The 27,549-nt window shown below is 36.3% G+C and overlaps 1 protein-coding gene across 2 annotated transcripts; it reads right to left on the minus strand.

Moving 5' to 3' along the window:
* Positions 1–103: 103 nt before the first annotated feature.
* LOC109053995 (protein-cysteine N-palmitoyltransferase HHAT-like) lies at positions 104–27,202 on the minus strand. 2 transcript variants are annotated; one of them, XM_042774094.1, is made up of 12 exons: positions 27,095–27,202; positions 26,391–26,516; positions 23,508–23,575; positions 23,220–23,333; positions 22,937–23,131; positions 19,658–19,915; positions 19,408–19,570; positions 17,799–17,949; positions 11,940–11,975; positions 5,877–6,078; positions 5,609–5,753; positions 104–1,041 (listed from the first exon to the last, which is right to left on the minus strand). In XM_042774094.1, exons 2-12 carry the CDS (start codon positions 26,503–26,505, stop codon positions 962–964), a joined length of 1,527 nt encoding a protein of 508 aa, XP_042630028.1. In that variant the 5' UTR covers positions 26,506–26,516; positions 27,095–27,202; the 3' UTR covers positions 104–961. The 2 variants fall into 2 exon arrangements, with proteins under 2 accessions (XP_042630028.1, XP_042630029.1); XM_042774095.1 differs by lacking the exon at positions 104–1,041 and adding an exon at positions 1,277–2,729.
* Positions 27,203–27,549: the final 347 nt, after the last annotated feature.

Raw genomic sequence — 27,549 nt, forward strand, 5'->3', positions numbered from 1 at the left:
AAGGGCAGGTCACGCATGACCTCTGCCATACCATCTTCTAAAATAACATCATATCACAGAAAAGAGACAGAGAGAGCCTGCAATCATAGCAAAATTGATTTATAATTAAAAAAAAAAATACTGAGTGCACCTTTCATTTCTTTTATAAATATATATTAATAATACTTTAATTACATAAATACCTAATTTAGATCTATTTTTAATTTGCACTATTATTTTGCATTACAACATTTCTCATTGCTTCCATATTGAAAGGGCAATATGCCAGCTTTTATTTGTATGTTAATGCAATTTGTACACTAAAAATTGAAATAGAGAGAGTTTTTTGTGAAGGGATTATGAATGATTAATCTGATGCTGATAAAGGTATGCAGCAGAGATAAAGCTCTTTAAAGTGTAATCTCCCTACCACTTAAACACACACACGTCTTACCTCTCTCTAATAAAGGAGAAACTCCAGGCTAGAAGATCACTGATCTGATCAACCACATGGAGCAGCTTGAGCTGTTAGTAAGAAGATAGAAGTAGATTCACTCGAAAAAGAGAGAACGATGGATAAAAAAAATAGATGAGATGAAGAGATCAGGACAAGAAAGATCAGAGGGACAAAATGAATAAGGAAGAAAATCTACAAAGATGGAGGGACGAGGGACCGAGAGAGAGCAATGGTCAGGCTGTATCCTGGCTGCTGATCAGAGACGTGTCACCATCAGTGTTCAGACAACTCAAAAGTAAAGCAACGACAGGATTCACCATCAAACTCACATCATTTCATTTCCACACACACACACACACACATGCTCCAAATACAGCATAACTACTACACAAACACATGATATTGTAGGAGCTGATAGGAATGCTGGTTATCCACATTGTGATTGGTCCAAACTTTGGTAAAACTTTAAATACCACTGTGTTTTCAGTGAGAAATGTTGCCTTCCCATGATTCTACTCTGAGCCGTCATCTCATGTCCCACTCAATACCAACTTGAGCAAAGCAATAGAGAAAAGCAACCACTGGAACGGCCAAAGACGACCAGCCTGTTGAAGAAATAGAGAAGGGAGATTTTGAATGGTACAATACAAAGCTACAAAGAAAATCTGTGAAAGCAGTAATGTCTCTTAACGATTCACTTTTTGTGTGTATATTATTCCAAGGGCTTATTTAAGTGGAAATTCAGTGCCACTTTGACTCATAAAAAAGTGACAGAAAACTTCTGTTGATATGATATTATCTTGATGTTTTTACTTGACTAATTTTTGCCAATCCAAATGAATCCAACGTGATTTCAGATTCTGAATTGAATCCTAAACCTTAATGACAAATATAAAATAGAAAGATTACATTTTTTGTAATCCACTGACAAATTCGTACACATACAGACATAAAATATATGTAAACATATGCATTACGGCACTGTGCATGTGCACAAAGCATTTTTGAAGAATCGGATTCGAGAGGTTCAACTGGATTATTTGAAATGTTCACATGAAGGCTTTTCAGTTCGATAATTAACAGATTATTTGGTTGTATGTAAATGTTGCTATGAGTGGCGCACACTCTGATTTCAGATGAAATCGCATATGGATGGACACAAAGCATTAGTGACTGTTTTTGGCCACATTCGTGATCATTTTAATCGCAGTCTGGAGCCACAATTTCAACACCTTAACACACAAAACACACTGAAGCCTGCAGCTTTTCTGTACAGAATCACTAGCTGTGCTTACTAGAAATTCCTGCAGTATCCAGTGATAATTTCCCCCATGTGAGCTATGATTTATATCCTCCCACAGATTAACAGAATTTAGCATGAAATCTCATTAGACTACAGGTGTGGATTCACTCATTATCTCATTTACATTCTCTTTTGCCCCCTGCAGTCAGTAAATTAACAATTGTGTTCCCCTGCTGGTAAAATAACCTCCCAACCTTCACCTAAACAGCAGGATCTATTATAATCCTCAAAATGCCTGAAGAATACCTTTTCCTGGAGCACTTCACTTAATGCATTATATATCTGCTCCTTTCAAGTGCTTATGGATTTGTGTTATGGTAGAAATACTTGGATTACATTTTGGATTAATTGCTTCCATTTGTGTTACTCTCATTTGTGGCTTTTGATAAAAACAGATGCATAAACATTCTGCTAGATGAATAAATGATATTTTACTTTTTTATCAATTATTTTAAATTTATTGTTGAGGTATTATATTTTTATTATAAATTATTTTCACATTATTATCAGTCAATGTTATATATACATGAGGAAATGCTCATAATCATAGTTCCCCCTCAACACGTGCACTAATAGCCCCACCAGACAGGTGTGCATGTGTTTGTCTCTGGTGGGTTCATTAAAAGGACCTGCCTTGTTGCATCAGGAACAAGAAAAGAAATATGGAGCAGGAAGAAAATGAGAGTAAATGAAAGAAGGGAGGGTGTTGATTACATTTGGTTACACCTCATTGTCCTTCAGGTGCTGGAGTCACAGCTTCAGCCACTTAATGCATTTTGTCATGCCAACAACAGACACAAAACACTGCAATGTAACAGAAAGGCTACAAAAAAGTCAGACGGAAAAGAAGCTCAGAGGCAGAGTGTGTGTATTATGTCTTATTTTGACTACAAGACTACAGATCTGTGTGAATGTTTTCTGAACTTTGTCCTCATCCAGCGACACACAAATCCTCTCAACATGACTCAGCTTGCGTCACACCAAACCCACCTGCGTTAAATAAGGACCAGATACACGTCAACACACACACTTACAGAGGCAAGACGAAGAACAGCTTATTGTTATATCAAATCACACTCTTCCAAAACACTTGCTTAAAAATAAAAATAAACACAGAGCTTCTGTGCGTGAAAAGACACATAGGACATAGACATATTAATGTAGCCACACATAATTTTAAGATTCTGGCCTGTACCAATGAGGCGAAAATTATTTTAAAGTTATGGCCAAAAACTTTTATTATAAAATTTGATACTATTTTCTCTAAAGAAGAACAATGCTTAAAATTCTAAACAGGTAAAATTCATATCCTTTTTTCTATATTATTGTTTAATTTGGTGACATGCTACGGAACTGAAATGTAAGACCTGAACCATTTCAAACTTCAAATTGTCATGTAAAAAAAATGAAAAGTTTGATTAATATAACTGGCCAATAAGCCCCCCCCCCCCAAAAAATAAAAAAAATAAAATAAAATAATAATAATAATAATAATAATAATATATATATATATATATATATATATATAATATATATATAATAATATATATATATATATATATATATATAATAAAAACAGTCCAATGACACAAGTGTGTAAATAATAAAAAGAGACAACAACGGAGTGTTTTTAAAAACACTCTTTTGTGCAGAACTACTTCCTTCCGCCACGGATTGGGATCTTGGTGGGTTCATAAGCGCTGAACAGCTGCTGACGATGAAGCAAATTTTAAAATATATTTTATCTTTAATAACAAACCACATATTTGAAGTCTAAACAAGTACATTCTTGCCTAAAAAACTCTTAAAGCTACATTCCATCACATAAAAAATATTTATTAATTAAAAAATTATAGTGAATTTGGGTGTCCGCCATGACACTCGCTGTGAGAATTACTGCAAGCGGCGTGATACAAATAGTGAACTGGTCGGAGCTCTGTTTTCACTAGAATATCGCACACCTGGAAAAGGTTCACATCCAATCAGATTCGAGGACCAGAAAGAACTGTTGTATAAAGATAAATATATCTTTATACAACTCTCCTCAACCACCACCAGTGTGCAGCATTCACTTGGACGATGCGACGGCAGACACACAGGCCAATGGCACCAATGGGCTCACTACACACCAGATACAGGTGGAGAGGAGAGAGAGAGTCATAGAGCTAATCAAGTGAATCGGGATCATTAGGAGGCCGTGATTGACAAGGGCCAGTGGAGGGAATTTGGTCAGGACAAATTGGTTACACCCCTACTCTTTACGAGAAGTGCCATGGGATTTTTAATGACCAGATAGAGTCAGGACCTTGGTTTAACGTCTCATCCTAAGGACGGTGCTTGTTAACAGTATAGTGTCCCCATCACTATACTGGGGCATTAACACCGACACAGACCACAGGGTGAGCACCCCCTGCTGGCCTCACTAACACCCCTTCCAGCAGCAACCTAGTTCTCCCAGGAGGTCTCCCATCCAGGCACTGACCAGGCTCAACCCTGCTTAGATTCAGTGGGCAAACAGTCTTGGGCTACAGGCTGATATAGCTGTTAAAAATGTTATTAAATTCATACTTTTCATACTTTTTTTATTAACATTTACTGAAATGTAAACACTTAAACTGTCATGTACTTTAAATCGTTATGTTAACCAGACATGTAAACTAGACAATAACTGCAAATTTAAATAACAAAACTTACTTAAGGGAGCAAATTAAATGTAACTATAGTAGTAGGATATGGTTCCTATAATAAACAGACAATAAAATTTAATGAATGAATGAATAACTTCAGTATTCTGTGAGTCTCTGTGCCCAGCAGGTCTCTCTCTGAGCTTTACTGTACCCCGCAGGTCCTGAGCGGCACAAAACCTTTCCGTCAGCGTCTGACTGACAGCTGCTGTAGGGGGTGGGTGTGATCAGCATGGCCACCTTTAGAGATGCCAAGAATGAATGATACCATGGCGACCGTTGTTAAGACTCTGTGGTGTTTATGGTACCCGGTGGCAAATGGATGAACAGAAGCTTCTAGAAACTTCCAGACAGACATTCACCTGCCTTTATTTTTCCAAAAGACCTTCACACCACTCTCTCTCTCTATAACTCTTCACAGATAAATGCCCAGATGCCCACTGGTGCTTCATTTGACATTAAATACCAGCAAGATCCTAAAGCAGTTTGTGAAGACTTTTTTGATTAGTGACCAAGAAATAGTGCAGAATATTGAATATTTATTATTTTATATTATAATTTATCTTAATTTTACGTTATAACATTTCTAGTTTTAGAAAACAGTTTTAGTTTTGTCAAAATTCTACAATCGTTTATTAAGTTTGATTTTCAATCACTAATTTTTTTCAGAATTTTATACCCCAATGTATATTGAAAAAGTATATTAATAATTCACAACAAACCAATTCAATCCTACAAACAACATCACAAAAAAAGTGCTTAATTGTACTGAATGTGCACTTGTAATGCAAAAATATTTTTTTTAAGTACTTGCAGATAATATAAGATTAATGAAATAAAAAATTATTATGTGCAATTAAGTGTCACTTTCATCACTGTTTCTTTAAACACTTTTGAAAAGTGTTAAAGAGTTTAAGAGTTTCACTGAAGAGGATGCAATGCAAAATTTTTACAGATCAATTCCATTAAACAAACAAACTCTTTTGGATTGCCTGATGGTGAGCAAGTTTTCAGTAAATCATTCAGAAATTAAGTGTCTGAAAACATTACATTACATTCAAACCAAAGAATATTTTTTTAAAGTATAATATTTCCATAATAAATACTATTTTTTTTAAAGTATGCTACAGTGTACTTCTTTTTCGCAAGGGTATGTAAGAAAGTCCATACATTTAAATGACCCACCTTGGACAAACAGCCTCTTCCAGAAAATTCTGCCCACATGGATCCCGCCCAGAAAAAGCAGATTGGACAGAATCAGAAAAGCAGTGGAGAGGGCGGAGATAAGTGCTAGGCCACGCCTCTGCATCCGAGGTGACAGACAGCGCACCTAAGATGAGATCAAAAGAGCATGTTATTATTTATGACGTGTTATGTGGGATTTATTAGTGACCTTACACTGAACTTTATTTACTGCTGATAACTTAAGAGGAGAGGGTTTGTGTAAACTCACAATAATGTGATGAAGAGGACGAGAGGAGAAGAAGAGAGCGAGAACGTTCTCCACCAACACCCCGATCCAGTTCAGCAAGGCCCAGTACTGCAGGTAGTCATGGCAACCATGCCAGAAACACACAAACCCAAACGCAAGCGCCGTGGAGACGAGCTTCCGGAACACACCGTGACGAGAGCCACCCAATGGCACATATATGTACCTAAAAACATACAAACACAAACTAATGAACAATTATATGTGGAAAACAAGAGTTGCTGTTTTCTTTTAAGCCTAATGTGACAATTAACAATTAAATTGTTTTAATATTGAGATAATATTTTACATCCTGCAAACAAACTTTTTGCATTTTTACAGTTGCATTAAAGACACTGTTTATTAAGCCATTTCTTTCATGTGGACCATGACTGTCTGTTAGATAAATGTTAGAAAAAAGAGGAAAAAAAAAAGTCTTCAGACAACATACTGTCTGTAAATCGGCCACCGTTCGCTTCACAGAGATAACAGACAGCAGAGAGAGAGAATTCTGAACTAAACCAGATCTCTCTCTATGGCAGTATGGTAGAGTTTCCATTTCAGGGCTGAGAGAGCACCAATCTGTTCTAATGAGGCTGTTGGGATAGTGGAGGACTTGACTCATCTGTGTGTGTGAGGGAGATAGTGAAGAGGATAAGATTAGCCCCTGACCACAGCTCCAGCTGACAGCGTGTGTAGAGATCAAGAAAAGAAGATTAACTGTGCTTTATTTTATCTCACTTAAAAAAATAAATAAAAAAACTATTTTTTATTCTTCAACATTCATGTGTCTGTTTCTCCCCTATAGGATGCCTAATAGGATTGATGGGTTTTTGTGGATTCATTTATACGCTGACTGGTGTTACTGTTGGTTTATTGATAGGGCTCATTAGGGTGGGATGTCATCTAATCAGTAAGAAGCAAAATTATGCTCTGGAAAAAAATTTCTTAACACCAGTTAAATGATCTAAACATCCATAAAACAAGACAAGCTTACTGTACTTAAAAAATTTCTTTGTCAAATATATATTTTTTTTTTTGCATTTTTTTTAACATAGCATGCAAAAGTTTGTGGTCTGAAAAAAATTTATAGTTTTACTTGGCAAGGATGCATTACATTGATCAATGGTGCCAGTGCACATGTATGATGTTTTAAAGATTTAAGATCTTAGTTTTAAATGTATGTTCTGTTAATTCAGCTATGAGGTCACACTGTGATGCATCAATTTTCTATTGGTCACACATCTTCATGTGATATGAATTCGCAGGTTAAAGTTCACTAAACTCGAACTTTGGAACACAGCGAAATGTGAAACCTGTGCATCAGTAGAAGTCAATGGAACAGAAAGTGTAGTGTGACGCCCCTTTAGATTTGTTGACAAAACTAAAAACTAGAGTGTGAAGGGCAAATGTGTCTCTGAGTTTGCACTTATATCTCAATACATGTATATAACCCATCACTCTAAAAGCTCAAAAACCTGTGAATAGACAACTTATCTGACAGTTAAAATCTTACATCATCTGTTAGTCATATATCAACATAATATAAAAAAAAAGTTTTGACATCATGCAACTGATTAGACTCGTTCAGTAGGCTTGGGTTGATACCAAAATAAGAATTTGGTGCGATAGCTGCCTTTGGCACCTCGGCATTTTGACTAAATAAATACTTTGGACAACACCTAAACAGCAATGAGTGACCGATGAATTGAAACTTACAATTAATATTATGTGTATGATTATTCATATGTGTGTGTGTATGTATATATATATATATATATATATATATATATACACACACACACACACAAATAACATTATTTATGCAAAATACATATTGTTTATAGACATATGAAAGAGTTGTATTTCTGCAACAGCGCTCACACACATTCTGTTTCACAAGCACTATCAATACACACGGGAAATGCAAATTTGCAATAAATAATATAACATGTTCCCCCAAACTTTACTTATATATTTAATAAAAAAATGTTTTTGCCATTGTGGTCTCATAATCTTTACATTAATTTTTCTACAAAAATACATACCCCCGGTTTCACAGACAAGGCTTAAGCCTAGTGTAAGTCTGCGCTGTTTCAACTGAAACTTGCACTGATTGATCTTAAGATATATCAATGCCTTTGTTTTGTCTCAAGAGGGACACCAGTTATGTTTTTTGTAAGGCACATTTATAAAAATGACTTATATGTCCTAATTGAACTTTGGCCTAATCCTGGCCTAGTCTAAGCCCTGTCTGTGAAACCAGGCCTTAAATGGATACTCCACCCCAAAATGAAAATTTTGTCATTAATCACTTACCCCCATGGGTTTTACACCCAAAATATCTTAAATTGTGTTCCGAAGACGAACAAAGCTTTTATGGGTTTGGAACGACATGGGGGTAAGTGATTAATGACAAAATTTTCATTTTGGGGTTGAGTATCCCTTTAATTTCATATTTATTAGACTTTAATGATAATTATGTTCAGTCACAAAAAGAGTGCAAGTAATCTTTCTTTTGTTAAACAAACCATTTGGACTTGATTTACAAATAAATTTCAGAATGAAACAATTATAATGTCAAACTCAGCTAAATGCACTTAAAACCCTTTTAATGAATCACATTAACTTTTAATTCATGTCATGATTCCTGAACTGAACACATTATCATCCAGGTAAGGTAGTGAAATCTGTAGTAACAAAGTAACATTTTTGTCACCATAGTACTTTTTTAGTACAGATTTACCCTGCAGTCCTACTGGATCTTGCATTCGGTTTGTTTCTTTTGTTAATGTGCTTTTTAAAGCCCAAGTGTAGACGTCGCCCTGCTGAGAAAAGTGTTTATGAGCACATTTTCATTATGAACAGAAACAATAAGTTCTCATTCTGTTTCCGTGGCCACCGCAGTATAATCTGAGCCCTCTCTCGCCCTTATATAAGCTCATATGAACTGTGTCTGTGATTTGATTGTTGTGAGCACATTTCAATAGACAGGAGATGACACTCAACAGGCTGAAAGCGAGGCGTTTAAGCAGACAATAGCACGACAGGAGGGGTGCGCGGCGTGTGTCTGTGGATGCTTTAAGATCAGCGGTGAGTCACACAAACGATTCTCTCCCACATCTCCTCCACACTCCAAAACTCAGCTCTTCACAATTTCTGCACATTTAAAAGCACATTAAGATCTCTCCAAATGCACTTTACAACACTCACTTTCTATCTCTCTCTCTCTCTCTCTTTCACACAGACACACACTTGGTTTACTATCCCTGTGATGACTCTCCATAGGCGTAATAATTTTTATAATGTATAAACCGTATATTCTATCGCCCAACACTATTCAGGTTTAAGTCCTCACAGGGATAGAAAAACATGTACACACAACCCACATTCACACTCCAATTATGCAGATCAACTCTATCTGCCACACTGCAAATGGAAATGTTTTTGGTTTTCTGTTCGCAGTGAAGGAGTTACTCAGCATACTCAAATTCAAATGCAGTGTTCCCGCTTGAAAAGTATGGAAGTGCTTACACTTTCAGCTTTCTGATTGGTGGGATTCAGGGACCAATGGGACACATATGACCAAGGGGTCATATAATGCGATTTCAATTTTTCCTTTCTCTTTGGAGTGTTAGAAGCTCTTGGTGCATGAAAAAGATCTGTAAAGTTGCAAAGACTAATGTCTCAAATCCAAAGAGATATTCTTTATAAAAGTTAAGAGTCAACCACGCCCTAATAAAACGTCTCGTTCTAACACGTTATGGTTATGTTCCCACACTGTGACGTAGACATGTGGGGGATCTAGCACACCTACAGTGTGGGAAGATTTGCATAACACCGCCCAAATGTTCACACAAAGAAAGAAGGCTTAACTTTTATTATCACTGTTGCTGCCGGTGCAATGTTGTGGAGACGATGTGTGTTCCCTTTTGAAAGCGAAAATACGCATTTTATGGCCGTTTCGTGAACCTATGAGAGGAGGTAATTCTGACTTTGCTACGACAATATGGTGCTTCTGAATCAGCTACTGTAAGTATGTTTTGTTAATAGTTTAAGTATTTGCTATAGACTGTTCAAATGTGGAGTTTTGCACGTCGTGTGTGTGTGTGTATGTGTGTGTGTGTGAGTGAGAGAGAGAGAGAGACAGTGGAGTCTGGAGCTGTCTTAACCGTCCGTGGCTTGTGTACTGCAAACACATAGGAGCTTCATCACTGTGTCTGTGACACGACTCTGTTCCCCTTTGGGCTTGAACTGATGGTTAAACTAAGGACATTATTAACTGTCTTTACATTTATTTTGAAAGTTGAAGCTCGCGATTATGGAAAGGCGCATTACATTTCCGATGAGTGCTTGCGGTGATCGGCCAATCACAATGCACTGGGTCAGCTGGCTAATCAGAGCAGACTGCTCTTGTCAGAAGGAGGGACTTTGTAGAAAACGACACGTTTGAGAAAGGCGGGGCATAGAGGACTTACAATAATGTACAATATTTGAAAAATAATGTGTTTTTTGAACATTAAAGCATGCCAATATATTCTGTTACACCAAATACACAAAATAATGATCTTTAAAAAAGCATCATATGACCCCTTTAATATAAAAGTAAAAATAAAGGAAATTAGCTAAAGTTATATTAGCAGAACATGAGTGAAGAAAAATATCTAAATCTACCAAGAGTAAGGCATGCTTTTTTATTATCAAAATTTTATTAAATCATTAAAACTAAATCGAGAAAAATTAAGACAGAAATCACAGAACTTGAGAAAAAAATGTAACATTTCATAATGTCCTATAAAAACAAAAACAATTTAGTACAGATATAACATGCATCCCTATTATGGATGTTTGATGCACATTGTGCATGAATATTTTCTGTGTGTTGTGATGGGCCAGAATTGGTCTCAGGCTGATTATATGAACTCATTCTCTTGGACTGTCTTTCTTTGTAAACATCATAGAAATCTGCATAAGACACATAGTGTCTTGTCATTTGCCTTGGTGTTCTAAAAATAAAATATTAAATAATTTATGGGCTTTTTGGTCTGTGTTATTGACCCAAGCAGCATCACACGTAACATTCATTTCCAATGTACATATTCACACAAACTGGCGAGTTTCCAGCATGGGATAGAGTAAGATGCTCATCGTGCTAAATACATGCTAATACAACCCTGATCAAACATCTTTTGTCTGTGGAGATCGCAGCCCTGCCAAAGACGGACAATACCAAACCCAACACGAAAACACATCCCGAGCTCTCTCTCCAAAACCTCCACAATGATCTCTGCATACAGCTGGAGGACATTAGAATATGAATAACTGTGTCAGGAAATGCAACAGCTGAGCAGACCTGGTTACGCCAGGACCTCAAGAGTTTTTTTTTATTATTATTATTATTTTTGAAGGGTTTCCCAACTGAATCAACCGATTCCAGTCCCTGAGAGTATTTATACAAAAAGAAAAATATCATTAAAGCAAAAATGGTGGCTTGAAAAAATATGTCCATCTGCTCTGGAAAATATTTTGTCTGACTTCCTGCCAGGAAAGTGACTGCTCATGCAAACATGTTTTGTTTATATGTAATATATTGCATAATAAATTCTGTAATAATATACATTCTGTAATTAATGCAATATATTCCTATTCAAGAGACATTACAAACATTTTACTGATAAACAGCTATTGATAATATACATTCTGTAATTAATGCAATATATTCCTATTCAAGAGACATTACAAACATTTTACTGATAAACAGCTATTTTTTTATTACTAATATTATTCTGAGGTACAGAAAAAGCAAGTGGTCTCTTGCTAAAGAGGGAGCAGGAAAAAAAAAGAAAATAGATGCAAGTCTACCAGTTTATTGTGCCAGAATGGTGATCAGAAACGTGTGTAATTGTTGTAGTGATCATGTTTTTTGATTATGATTATTATTCATGCGCTTTTCAATCTGCGACAAGAGATAATCGTGTCCATAGCAGTGCAAAACATCTCCCTCTCTCGCACACCCACATAAAATTAGAAGAAACAGAGGAATCATACCTGATGAGCCATTTGTAAAGCCCCACGTCAAAGTGTCTGAAAAGCAAAAGACAGTAATGAGTGAGCTCAGGGGTTAAACACAGATGGTTTGAGGTAACACACACATTTCAGAACATGACACAACACAAACATGTGTTTAATCAGAACAGACAAAAAGAGAAGAGAATCTGCATAAATGAGATGCTTGAGAAAACCATTTTAATGAATCTCTGGGGGCAAACGCTGGCATTTAGTGAGACAGAACTAGGAGACATTTTCTCAAAGCGGCTGATCTCAAAACAGTTTTGCCATTTGTCTAGTTGAGCTGCAGTCTAACACTGGACTTTGTGGCAGGTTTGGGACACACACAAACAAACTCAACGATCTGGTTGGCAGAAACAATATTCATGCAGTCAATAGAAACTGTATTTGCTCATTTTTAGAAGGAAATGTGAGGGAGAGAAGAGAACCAACTTGCCCATGCAAAACTTGCAACCACAATGCTAGTGTGTCACAGGTCAGGTGGTTGTCAGGGGGTTGCTTTTGTATGGCTGCTAGGGGATTTCTACTGGCCAGAGTGCATCCACAAGTCTATATGATATTCTGGTCACTAGAGAAAAAATTATATATATATATTTATATATATATATATATATATATAAAAATAATAATAATAATAATGTCACTAGATGGGAAATATATAATATATATATATATATTATGATATTTGAAATTACATTGGGAAAACAAACTATATATAAATATGAATATATTAAAAAAGTATATAATATAAATAATAAGTATACAATATTAAAAATACAAATAAAAATAAAATAAATCATGTTCAATCAATCAATTAATCAGTCAACTGGGCTGAAATTCATAATTTATTTATTTATTTATTTTTTTTAAAATCTTGATCTAGAAAAAACAAGAATATCAGGTCTGGATCTCAATTATATTTAATACTGTGTTTCTAACAAACAATATAAAGTGCCCTTTGACATGTAGCTAGTATCAAACCATCATGACAGCAAAAATATTGATTTGGCCCTTTGTAACTCTCAATTCGTTTCTCTGCAGGACTCTTTCTTCTTCCTGTTCCTCTGAGCAGGTGCAAACAGATGTCCTCAGGTCATCACTATAGCCACAGTTTCTCTAATTGTTATCCTCACTTTACTTCTAGTCATCCATCTATCCACTTTTCATCCCTCTTCCTTCAAACTGACAAAATGCTATTTGCTATCGATCAGCTGTTAAGGATGGGTGAATGGAAAAACAGGTCAAAATTTTCATTTTACAAGTCACAGTGAAAAATGGATTAAGGTTTAAATGGATGAGTAAATGGACAGTAATATGGATATCGCCATCGTTTCATCCAATTAGAGCAAACACACAATCTGAATTTGACACCAACAGACGGTTTTCTGGCCATAAAGCTTTCATATGTAGTTCAGTCTGTCCAAATACACCCAGACCCCAGAGACAGCAGAAAAGAGCTGGAACCGCTTGCTTCTAAAAACACGCCTGTATGAGGAGAAACAGACACGTGCAAGCAGATGGCTGCTAACATGACAGAAAGCCCTGACATGAAGTTTTCATGAGCCAACAGAAACTATCAAAATCTTCAGTGCCTACAACTACATAATGACTCCTAAATCAGATTGTCCAGGATCGTTTGATTCATTCCACCAATTCCCAGCATTCATTAGCGACTATTGATGAAATCTGTTTCAGCTCTGGGGAAATAAAGTCATCCGGGAAGGCTAGGAGAACAGATAAAGCAGAAGTAATTTCACTCTATATTAATAAAACATTATGTGGAGACATGCAGTTGTGCTTGTCTCTACTGTTTAAGTCCAGAAATACACTACACAAATGCTTGGCCAATGCATTTGTTTTACATACTTTAAGGGATAATTCATACAATTACTGTAAACTTTCATCATTACAATCATTAAGGCTCAAGATCTATATGAACAACAAACCAGAATTATTTAACCAAATTATGCCATTTATTATTATCATTAAATCATTATTAAAGTAAAAAAAATGCTACAAGTACTAAAAGTTCTGCTAAGAGTCAACACAAATAAATATAACCTGGATATATTTCACAATTTTGATCTTTTTTCTAGGTTCATTAAACAAAATATCAAATTTTCCAGCTTAGGAAACTCTACAATACAATATGTTTGTATATTTTAAACCTGAAGCACCACAGTAAAATGCTGCCATTCTATTCAATTCAACATTGATTCCCTCCATTCCCTCCGAATTGCCAATCTGACTCCACTAGATGCATGGTCTCATGAATGATGGTGATTCATGAAGCTGAAGGTGAGATACACATAGGAACAGATTCACTCAATACCCTGCTGTTTCCATCAGATAGGGCTTCTCAACTTCAGAAATCATCTGACAAAGCAGGCCTAAAAGAAACAGTTCCTAAACACTTCTCACAGCTCAGACAGTGTTTTCCTCATGATTCCATTAAACTATAGGTGAGCTGATGAAGAGAACAGAGATCAGCATAAAACCTGGCCTCATTCTCACTGTGTGTATGTGTGCGTGAGAGAGGGAGTCGGATTTTGCCTACATTGTGGAGACCTAATGTCCTCACAAGGGTAGTAAAAAGGGCAGTAAAAGACCAGCTAACGGTCCCCATGAGGAAAATGTGTCAATAAACATAGTAAATAATGTTCTAATGAAAATCAAAAAAATTGGTGAGAGCTGTTTAGGGACAAAGGACAGAAAACATAATTTATTAGCTTGCTATAAGGATCAATAACAATAAAGATCCACAATAAAGAAAAAAAGAAGGAAAAGGAAAAAGTCTTTTGAAATGCGGTTTTTGTAGAGATCTAGAGATTAGGTTTTTAGAAATGTAGTTTTTGTATTCATGTTGGTTTGGTATGGTTTTGGAAAAAATATTTAATTCAAGTAACCACATATATCCCTAAATTTCAAATACATGAGAGTGTGCATATATTGATTTTGTCCACTAGTGTTTTTGATTATATTTTTATATTTTTAGTTGTTCCTTTTTTTTTTTGGTGTGGATATTGTATTATTTTGTAAATGTTATGTTTTTAGCGTGTCACACCACATGACATTTCACAACATAGGCTTGTCATAAATACTGAAGGTCAAATTATTAGAAATTTTAAGAGACTTATTGTCCTTGACACATAGTCTGCAACGTTCTCTCTGTGATCTCATTCCTGTTTTTTTTATTCCTACACATTTCTCATAATTCTGCTGAACAACTGAAGGATTTCTTTTAACGATGCTTTTTTCTTCATCATGGTATCAGGACAGATGTATAATACTGACATATTTGACTTTATACCTGCCCACAAAAAAATTATCCAAATGAATTTCACTTTAGAAATTAAATGGCTATCAAAAAAAAAAAAAAAAAAAAAGAAAAAGGTATGGCATAACTTGATTTTATCCATCAGTTGACTGGATTGCAATTGACTTAACTGCACCATGGTCATATATGCACCAAGTTAGGATATCACAAAAAGAGCAAGTTATGACATTTTGGACTTTTTTTAAATGCTCTGTTTAATTGTTCAGAATAAAACCAAAAACATGCATTAAGACAACAAATTTTGATTTAATGGCAAATTTTAAATAATAGCCTTGTGCCATTGACCCATGAAAACAATAGATCCTTTGAGAGTGATCAGATAGCTATAGGCAGGAGTCAGCAAAATGGCATAGAGTGTGTGTGTTGATGCTAGACTAAACGAACAGTGTTTTATTGCAACCCATAAACCTTTCTACCGTCGTAAACTCAGACCATGATAGTGACAGTACTAAATCACACACATGCATTGCACACACAGCAATACTCACACGTTCATGCACGTGTGTGCAGACAAAGCAATCTCTAGATTTAACTACAGCCAAGTGCAACATCTCAACCTCTCTTTCTCTGTTGTTCTCAATCTTGTCCACTCCCTGTAAGACACTTGCACTGTAATCAAATACTTTGCTGTCCTGCAGTATTGGATAGTGTCTCCAAGTGGTATGTTGCATCCTGCGGTTCTGAGCCATTAAACACAGAGATTAGCATGTGAGTGGGGTTTAGAAGTATATCAGTGTGTGCGAGTGTGTTCAGGCTATGCTTAGCTGTTAGAAAAAGTGTGTGTGCTTGCGCTCCATCAGGTCAAGAGGAGCTGAGCTCTGTCTCTCTGTGTGGGATTGAAGCCAGACGGGGTCTTACAGCAGGTCCTGCTAAAGTCTCCGGCATACGTCTGTTTCCTTACAGCTCTCATTTATCACACTCTAAACTCCATCACCTTCAACACCACTCAGACACACACACACTGGTGTTTAACCTTCCCGGCTCTCAGAGCTTCAGCAGCTGTCTGCAGCGCAGATCTGCTGATATACACAAAACATGCACGATTACACAGGAAACAGAAGATAGTGTCACTCTATCTAAGCGACGCTGAATGAAAATTAACTGACAATCATTGGTATAGTGAGGTAGATCATTAAGTTATTACAGTTAGTAAAACCATTTTAAACAAACATGGAATCTAAAATAATCTTTCAGAATTTTTGTGTAATAATGTTTAATATCTTTTTTTGGGGGGGCAGTGATGGTTAATATTATAGTATAATACAAAATTTTATATATATATATATATATATATATATATATATATAATACAATATATATATATATATCTATATATATATATATATATATATATATATATATATATATATATATATATATGAACATTTTTATTTATTTTTAATAATGCTTTAAAATAGTTTGGAAAATTAACACTTTTATTCCACAAGGATGTATTAAACTGATCATAAGTAACGGTAAAGACACTATTAGTTTTACAAAAGATTTCTATTTCATTGAATTTTCTATTCATCAAAGAAGACTGAAAAAGTATAATGAAACATTTAGAAAAACATTTAGAAAAATAACTGTTTTCAACATTGATAATAACAAGAAATGCAGAAAATCAGCATATTAGGATTATTTCTGAAGGATCATGTGACACTGGGGTAATGGCTGCTGAAAACTCAGCTTTGCGGTCACAGGAATAAATCACATTTAAATACATATTCAAAATGAAAATGATTTAAAATTGTAATTACACAATGGTAATCTTTTCACTGTATTTCTGATCAAATAAATGCAGTCTTGGTACAGCATTAAAAAAAAAAAACCTTACAGACCCTAAATTTTTAGTGGTATTTCACTAATTATTGTTTTTATTATTTGATTTGAGTCCTTTGCACACTGCACTATGGATTTATGAAAGTAAGCAAATACATCAGTACAAATGTGAATATTCTACCAAGTTTAAAGAATGTGATGAAAAAACATCAGGAAATCTAAAAACTCTGCTGTTTCCAGACTGGTGTTGGTTGCCTAGGAGACCATTCCAGACTATTGAAGTAGAAATGCTGTGTATCTTCATCAAGCTTTCAAGCTTGTAAAGTAAAATCCAATCATCTTGCAGGTAACCTGCATGTATTAGCCTCTTCTACATTGTCTCATGAGACATCAGAGCGCTAAACTCCATCAGAGAAGCCGGACGCTCAATTCCATACGTTTGAGGCAAGATGTTTGTGACACTAAACAGAAAGCATGGATCTTGTTATGCTCCTGTAATGTGCTTGTAGATGGGTGTAAGTGAGTCTTATAGCATTGTGCCAATCGTTTCATGGCTGAATCAATTATAGTGAATGCAGTACAGATCTGCCCTCTGCTGTTACACAGAAGTACTGCAGGTGATGACAAAATCACTTCAAAATCATTCCAATCCAGCTCTATAAAGTCAAAAGTAAGAACGTTTAAGGTTTGACAGATCACACAAGTGTGTGTATATTTACCTCCACATCCCAGTGAAGCTGTACATGATGCTGACACAGCGTGGTAACTTGGGCGGCTCAATCCCATCCAATCTGACAAGCAGAGACACCACTCCAAACAAGACCAGATACTTGACATAAAAAAACTGGACCAATGCAAGAGCCAAACCACCTGCAGGTGAAAAAGAGAGAGTGGTAGATAACATTAAAAAGTAAAGCAACCATATGCTTGATCTCACACAGACATTTGCCCTTTAAACATCTGGAATGACAGGCCTGTTCGGCCACATCGGGTGCCACAGTTTTGGCCATGCAGTGTAAGTGAAACTCATTTCATCCCTTCATCCCATTCTGGGTGAGAAGAACTGCAGATTTGATGATTTATATCAGATTTCAGTTTTATTCTGAACTCTTTCATAATTTAGTTCTATCATCCTAATCCTCTCTTGTCATCTCTCCCTCTTCGCTTCTCTCTTTCTGTGTATCAGTGGAAACTGAGAACAGCGTCTGTCTTTCCCATATCCCACTGCTACAGAGCTAAAGGCTTGTAAAAAATAGGACAGCATTTCTGCAAGCCCTTTCTGTACAAAACAAGTACAAAGTGGCGATAATGGCTCGATGTTCCTGCTGTATAGACCCTCTCTACACCGCTCTCTCTTGCAAAGACTGTGTTTTCGAATCAGAGTTCAGGCAGCACAAATCAGCAACTTCTAAAGATCAATAGACAGCAAGTGCAGAAGGTAAGATGTTAACACAGTGTGCGTGTGTGTTTTCGTTGTGAACATCTGTGCAAGATAATAATGGAATAAACACTTTCACACCCAAAATAACAGCAGTTATACCATGACAGACTGTATCCTTCTGAAAGACATAAATTGGATAAAGAATACTCAATGAGTTCAAATATCCACACTTCTCTGCTTCACAGTATGCAAACAGCAATTTGTCAAAAAAGTAAGATGTTGAAAAACTCTACTGATATAGCAGGCTAGCAATACTCAGATCATGTACTACATGAAATGCTGGACACTTTGCTATGACAGTGAGAGCCAAGGGGCCATCGGATTTGAAAAGAGTTGCTATTTTCAAGTGTAAGCACTACAGTTACCATGAAAGCTGATACTTGGGGATATACTACTGTTTAAATGTTTGAGGTCTGTGTGATTTTTTTAAAGAAATTGATTAAAAGAGACAATAAAAGACATTTCAAATGATTTATATTTCCAATAAATGCTGTTCTTTCTGCTCATCAATGAATCCTGAAAAAAGTGTATCACAGTTTCCACAAAAATATTAAGCAGCACAAATTTTTTTAAACACTGAAAATAATAATAAATGTTTCATTTATGTGACACTGAAGACAGCTGCTGAAAAAGCTTTGCCATCACATAAATAAATGACATTTTAAAATTTTAAAATAGAAAACAGTTATTTTATATTATTATAATAATTCACAATGTTACAGTTTAAACTGCATTTTTCATCAAATAAATGAAACCTAAAAGACTTCTTTCAAAACATCCCAAAAAATCTTACCAACCCCAAGCTTATGAATGAATGTTGAGACATCCTTCATAAAATTCAGTATATACTATCAAGTTCATGAATTCATATGGAGCCACAAACTTACCCAGTGCCCAGGGTGGCAGCATCTCCAAGTAGGTTTCGTTGCTCTGGATGGCGTGCATGTACATGAAGTGAATCATGAATTCGGCTAAACACCACCAGACACACACGCGCAGTATTCCGCTCAACACATACACCACAGAGACTTTACACACCGGCCTGTCTATCTGCAGAGACATAAAAAAAGATATTCCCAGTACATCTGGATAAAGCACAGACCCACCAGCCTTTGAATGAATCTCATTTTCTTCTACCTGTTCACTGAAGTCTCTGTAGGTCAGAATGGGTCCGTTGTAAAACAGAGGGTGATAGAAACAGTAAGCAGTGAGCTTGTAGAACTGAAAAATGAGTGTCTTCAGTCCTTGAACCTCTAAAGGGGGGCAGTGGTTTGGTCCTCCAGCCTTCCGGGGGCACCAGCACAACTCCAGACTAAAGCTAATGCAGCGCAAAGTACAAACAGCAGTACTGAAGAGCAAGAGGTAGTACTGGTCCTCAGAGGTGTACCAACCACGCTAGAGACACATAAAAGAAACAGGGTGAAAAAAAACATTTAAATTAAGCTGCAAAACTGTGTAAATCCAAATCGCAATTAAGCTGGCAGAAATTGATGCATGTGCCTCTGTGGTAGCAGCAGGGAGACTTTGTTTTGTTATTTTTTATTTAATAATTTGTAATATATTATTATTATCAGGTCAGTCTGGAGTGCCATTGGTGTCCCCTCAAAAATAAAATAAAAAAACAGAGGAAGACACAATTTTGTCAGAACTGGTGAAGCAGGACCACAATCTACAAAATTCATAGAAAAAGAAAATCACAGACAGAAGGCACAGCTGTGCAGCCTGACCACAAAAACAAAAAGTTTGCTCCAATGTATTCAGATCCCATTCCCCAATTAACATCCTTTCACCATCTACTAATTCTGCCAAAGCCCCCAAATAAAAATAAATTTAGTTTACTCAGGATTACAATTTTCATGGCTTCTGTGGGCTTCTGTGTGTTTCAAAACGGTCATTATTTTCCCAGCTATGCTTAGTGCCATCAGTGAGACAGAAAGGTGACACTTCACACTTCAAATATTTATAAAAACTATAAAAGTACTTAAGTACAATACTTAAATATTGCTTTATCAACCTCATTAATGTGGAGCGTGATGAACGAGCTGGTCACTTTTATGCCAGTTTTATAAAACTGTTATGGTGCATGATACTTTTTGAAGCTTACAACTTCTGAATTACAAGGTTGTATACAATGCTATGTTACTCTGAGATTTCAAGTGCAACTTAAGTGCCCAAACGTGTCCAATTAGTTCTTTGTATGTCATAAAGAGGGCAATGACAGCTCCTTAACAATATTACAGTGACAGAGCAGTGTTCGCTAGGCTACTGTGTAAATGATGAATAACCATTGTAAACCACAGCTCCATCTTTCCAGAATACTCCACCTCAGACCAGCATCCACTGATCCTCTGTGGTGAAACTAAACTCTCCTGATCCACCGGGCATGCTCAGAAGATGACAGCTCGCATCCAGCCAGGAGACACAGCAGTAGCCACTTTCAAAAACTCATTATCGCCACTCAAAAATAAAGCTATAACTACCTCTAAATTACACTAAATGACAGGGCAGCGTTCTGAAATTAGTTGCTGGCTGATGCTGTTTTTTCTTTGTATGTCATTATGGCGATCTCTGCGGTGGCTGCATGGGTATTGCTGGCTTCCTGAGGGTTTTTCACAGCTCACGAGAAACTGAGGTAAACAGAGATGTACTGAAAAAAGAGATCATTAAAAGCGAATAAAAATCACAATAGATTAAATTACAGTTGTTTGTTTTTCAGATGGGTATGTTAATGACTGCTTTGAGTAATACATAATAATATAATGAAGGTTTAATTAAGAGGGGAAGTTTTGGGCCTGTGTCACAATTAATCAAGGAGAAACTCAAGGCAAGAAGGGAACTGATTTGTCACTCAGATCAATATTCCCTCTGTCTCTTTCCTCCTCTCCATCTGCACGAGCTTGTTGATCTCGTTGCTTTCCCCTTCAGTCAGATATCTAAAGACAGCTGTCAATCAATCATTCACTGTGTCAAGTGACTAAGCAGATAAAGAACCAAAAAAAAAAAAAAAAAAACAAGACCTTCCGGGAGACAGCTGGCTGTTTTTGTTGTGCTGTTATAACATCTATTGTGTGAGAAAAAAGAAAATACACAAGCACTGTTGTGCATGTAAATGTTTGACTTTGAATGTTTGCATGGGAGACTGTTTGAGAGTGTATGCATCTGTGTTTGTGTGAAGAGAATGATGACATTTAATGCAGGCTTGTTTCAGTCTCATCTCCATTCTCTCTGCGGAGCTCTGCAGATGTGCTCTGAGAGCCCTGGAGACAGCGCAGACTCTGCTGGACTTGATCCTGAACCAGACAAATCCCTCACTCTGTCCTTCACACCTCACCCCATCAATACAGATAGCTTTAACGGGATACAAGTAGTTCAACCAAATACCCAATCATTTATGTCATCATTCACCAAACCTGTATGCCTTACTTTCTGGAACACAAAAAGATACATTTTTAAGATTGTGCTGGTCACTCTTTTCCATGCAATTACTATAAATGGGAATTTAAGTTTTTAATGTTCATAAAAGGGCACAAAACTGCTCCATGTGAATAATGTTCTATATTTCAAGCCTACTGAAGCCATAGAACAGATTTGCATGAGAAACAGACCAAAACTGAAGCTATTCACTAATAATCTATACCTCCAGGAAGCAAGTTGAATGAATCAGTTTGATTTATGCATGAACCATTCGTAATGGTTTTCACAACCAAATCAACCATTTGTAACTAACTAAAACTAAAAAAATGTTAAAACTATTAAAAAAATGTTTTTTATTATTAGGAATAAAATAATTACATTTTGTTACTGAAATTAAATAAAATATAAATATTACATCAAAAACGTAGAAAACTTGACAATTAGAAATGTTACCTTGGCAACTAAATGAAATAAATTCTATGATTTATTGCTTGAGTTATTGAAATTTTAAATATATATATGTACAATTAATTAATTAAAGCTAAATAGAGATATATTTAAATAACATACACTTACTAAACTAAACTTATGAAAACTGCAGACATCGCTCCTCTCCTGGGAGGTCTGGAAGCTCCCACATATTGATAGCAGCCCTTAGAATATGGTGCATGAGTCATATGGTAATTTTTTGACAGTTTTATTATGCATTTATGTGGTTTTTTGTCTTTTATGTTATGGATTTCGCTCACAATAATTTCATGGAAAAAGCAACCTGCACATCATTCAAATATTTCCAAGAAAAAAAAAGCCATAACGACTTGAAAAGTGAAAAGTGAAAAGAAAAAAAAATGACATGAATGAGAGTAAATGAGGACAGACTTTCATTTTTGGGTGAACAAACTCTTTAAATTGGACACTTTCATGCATCTTTAGAGGAAGAGAAAATTTGGTGCCTCACTTACATGGTTTACAGCTATTACTGACACACACACACTCACACACCTGTAAATCCTGGAAGGCAGTGACATTGAGCGTGGAGAGCAGCAGGAGGGAGCAAAACCACGAGAGGATGGGGCTACGTAGCTGAGCAACCACCAGTGAGATACTCAGATGCAGCATCAAAAGAGTCAAGCCTCGCACTCCCAGAAGCCAACCAGCTGAGAGGATGCCATACACCGTTAAGACAGCCAGTCTGAACTGTAACATAAATGCACAAGAGAAAATGTAGAAACATGCAAATATTTGATGACTTCGCTCAAGTTCATTTGCTCTGAATGAAACTTACCTGAGGCAGAAAAAAAGCTGCCAGTCTGGACACCACAGCGTGGCCAATCAGAGACCACAAAAGAGATTGCCACGCCCACTCATTCCAAAAACTCCACTCAAAATCAGTAGGGTCCTAAAAAACACACATGTATACAAATGTATACACACATAAAGTTTGTTTTGCATTTCTGTATAAAACGAAATTGATGATTGAGCGGGAAACGGGAAATTGGGGTTGGTGGGGTGCATCAGCCAAATGTGTCACCCTGATTAAAGTCACTAATAAAATTACCATGTGTACTCTCACCTTCTTGAATCCCCATATAAGGAATCCTCTCTCCAGCTGCACCTCTCTGTCCAGGCTGACCTCATGCTCTGTCAATCACACAGTGGAATCACATTTCCCACACACTATTCAGGAGGTAAACAAAGTCTACACACAGGACTATTTTGGCTAACTAAAATCAGAATTGTGTTTACTGGCCAATTGAGTATACACCTTGAGGAAGTTTATTTGGCAAATGCATTTTGGTGTTCACCAAAATCTAATTCACAAGAACTATACAACACATAATAAACATTTAAGACAGTGGTTCTCAACCTGTTTGACTCCATGGTCCCCCATTGTTCACAACCAGGTCTAATTACTCATGATTTACTAGACAAGGATTAAGGATAAGGATTTAAAAAAAATCACAATTGCTAAAATAAAATGATTTAATATAAAGTATAATATATAAAATAATAAAAAGCTTGGCATAACTGAAAATGTATTTATAATATTCAATATAAAAACGTCTATGGAGTTTATGATTGTATTAACTTATATGACTTTTTTATCAATGTTTTTTAATACAGTTGTTGAAGGGGTGAAATAAGATACATCTTTATTTTAGTTGTTTTGGCTTATTTCGATGCATGTTTTGTATTATTTTAAAATATTTTGACATCTTAAGACCCCATTAAACATTTGCTGAGACCCCTTAGTGGGCCCTAGATATTCAGGAACCAAAGATATTCAGCATTCATGTCATTCTCCACTTTTATGATATCGACACTATAGGACATGACGGTTTCAACGCACCATAATTTGTGTTGTGAAGAGATGGTTCACCCAAAAATTAATATTCTGTCATTCTGTTTTCTCACCTCATGTTATTCCAAACCTGCATGGTTTTCAAGGGAAAGTTTAGCAGAACATCCAAGTTGTTATTACAATAGAAGTGAATGTGTCACCATCCACTTTTAACGTCAGGGTGAAAGCAGCTCTGACATTCTGCTAAACTTCTCCTTGGTTTTCCACAGAAGAAAGTAAGTCATACAGGTTTGAAATAATGACAGAATTTTCATTTTTAGGTGAAAAATCCCAGTCACTGCGAAGAACACAAGAACTTCATGGCACGTGTTGCAAAATCGATGAAACAATTCTGAAAACTGGATCTCGTAGTTGGAAGTTTTAGATGAAGGATAAGATCACTTGCATATTCTCTGCACACATGCATTAACTCTATTCTTTCTCCCCTGCAATGCAGTGTCAGTTTGGTATTGTTTTCTCCACCCCGCCCCCCCCTCTCTCTCCACTCCTCTCTTTCTTCATCCACTTTCTCAGAACGGACCTCTCATCACCTCGACAGACGGTTTTCCTGCAGGGTGCACTGGCAGGAAGGGATATATCCACACTATCATAAACACGCACACTTTTACTGGAAATGAAAGTGTTCATAGAAATAGAAGAACACAGTGCCATCTGGTGGTTGCATTGTGTTGGAACACAAAGACTGCACAAAGTTTTCCCATGGGCTTGTTTGCTGTGATATAGATCTTATGTGACACTGACCTGGAGTCATATTTTGTATATTGAATCACGTCAGAGATAATGTGATTAAAATGTTTTCAAGATCAAAAAAAAAATGTCAAAACTAGCCAAGCAATTAGACACAAAAAGCAGTATTAAAGATATAAATGAACCAGTTTGCCATGTTCAACCTGTGAATAAAACTTAAGAACACTGACTGACTGACTGATTTTTTTTTCAATTTATTATTCACAAATGTATAAAGTAAATGTTTGGCCTAAGATCTTAAAGGGTTACTCTTATTATTATATTTGGTTATTTGGCAGTCTATGGGACAGTCTCAAGCCTACTGGTTTTCATCCAAAATATCCTAAATTGTGTTCTGAAGACGAACGAAGCTTTTACGGGTTTGGAACGACATGGGGGTAAGTGATTAATGACAAAATTTTCATTTTGTGGTGGAGTATCCCTTAAAGTATTCAGTTCAGCTTTATTCAAAATGATTTCTCGGAGACAATGCAACTTCTTAAAAAATGCTGTTTGTGTGATTGCTAAAAAACTTAGGTTTAAATGTATCAGCAGTTTCACCCACTGTTATTATTTATGCAGTGTTTTCTCTGTGCATGAGGACCCTATTTTGAAGCTTTATTTTTGCACTTTTTTGACTGGCATGTTTTGGTTGAAAGCGATAAAATGGGTGTTGTGTGTTGCCTTTTGCTGACCTGAGATCCCATCGTCCCTCAAAATGACAGCACAACCTTTTCAGAGCCCTTAGAGTCAGCAGTTAACACGACAGGAATGAGCAAACACACACACACACCACAGCAGCCCTTTTCAAACGGACACGTCATAGAGTAAAGCCCATGAGTGCACTAACAATGCAGCAAAACACATATTTTATATTACTTTTGGATAATTTCATCCAAATAAATGATCGAACAAGTTTGATCGAATGGTTTATGTCTAGCTGACAAATTTGTGGGGTGGTGTCTGTAAAACATTTATGCAATATGCATCTTGTTCTGTTGCATTTTTCTTTGGTTCATTCTTTAAGTCAGTGGTTCTCAAACCTGTCCTGGAGGACCCCCTGCCCTGCACATTTTCCATGTCTCCCTAATCAGACACACCCAGTTTAGTTCGTGCAGTCTCTACTAACGAGCTGATGAGTGGAATCAGGTGTGTTAGATAAGGGAGACATACAAAAGGTGCAGGGCAGGGGGGGCTCCAGGACAGGTTTGGGAACCACTGGTTTAAGTATATATTAGGTTTGGGATTTGAATCGGTTTTCCTTTAATAATTAAATATTAAGAAATTGATTCATTACTGAGATCTAAGATTCCTTTTTTTTTTGTAAGTTGGAGAATTGCATTTTATTCTCGGCAGACGGCAGCTCACCTTTAGAAAACCTGTGCAACTGGTAGAAAGAATAGAGATGGGAGGAGAAGGAGAGAATCCAGTATGCCGTCATCTCCCATCGAGGTAGCGATACCAGCTCCCATTTTGGAGTCATGAAAACTGAACCTGCAGGTTAAGATGAAACACACACTAACTGGTTAGTCTTCAAACCTGCATTGGGTCATTTGTCACTACGTTGGGAGTGTTTTTGTTCTGCAGACAACTTGATTTCCAAAATTAAGCAGCATAAGAAACTGGATCAAACGTAAGCTTAAACTGCGTTTCAGAGAATTTTTACCAAAGCTGTTTCATTGATAATAATCATGCATGGTCAAATTTACAAATGATTAACATATCAAAGATGCCATCCTCTGTAATATGAATAAAACCAAATAAATACGTTTTATGAATTGCTTTATCACCATTTCACAACGCATTCTACAAAATACTTGATTACATATCAAGGAATATATCAATTATATATAAATATTATATAGCAAGGAAATATGAGGAGCTTGTGGTCTGTTTTAATGACAATTTCAATAGTTCAGTCAGGACGTGAAGTGCATCAAGACTTTTTTTTATTTGCTCAAACAGTCATTTACGTCATTAAACGTATGAAACGATTTCTTTACACAAGCTTCCTCATTGCATTATCATATCGCAACAATTACCGTAGTTGCATACTTGTTTCAGTTACTCACATAAACCAAGCTCTCGTGCCAGCTAAACGCTCACCGCTGCCGTGGAGCTCCGCCCTATGCTTCCGAGATAAACCACGCCCCTACAGCCTGATTGGCTAACCCGACGTCTACGTCCTTTCACAGTATTTTAACCCCATGAGCGCCTTAATTACTTTTGGAGGGCATTTTACTGCAAATTACGGTAAGATGTAGCTTCATAATTGATAAAAATACCTTCACTTCTCGTTACACCGGAAAGCAGTTGTTTTGGCTTTAATGAACAATGGCTCAGTACGTTTCTTAATGCAGTGTATAACTCGCTCAGAAAACGTTAGGTTAGGAACAAATGTAAACAAAACGCCCACAATATACTTACATATAAATTATTTACAGGTGAAAAGGGGAAACCCATAAATAAACCACACATTTAAATAAATGCTTTCTCTCAGTCCAAACTGTCACCGGCCCAAGAGGAC

Source organism: Cyprinus carpio, chromosome A17, assembly GCF_018340385.1.
Source record: "Cyprinus carpio isolate SPL01 chromosome A17, ASM1834038v1, whole genome shotgun sequence".
Lineage (NCBI taxonomy): Eukaryota > Metazoa > Chordata > Actinopteri > Cypriniformes > Cyprinidae > Cyprinus > Cyprinus carpio.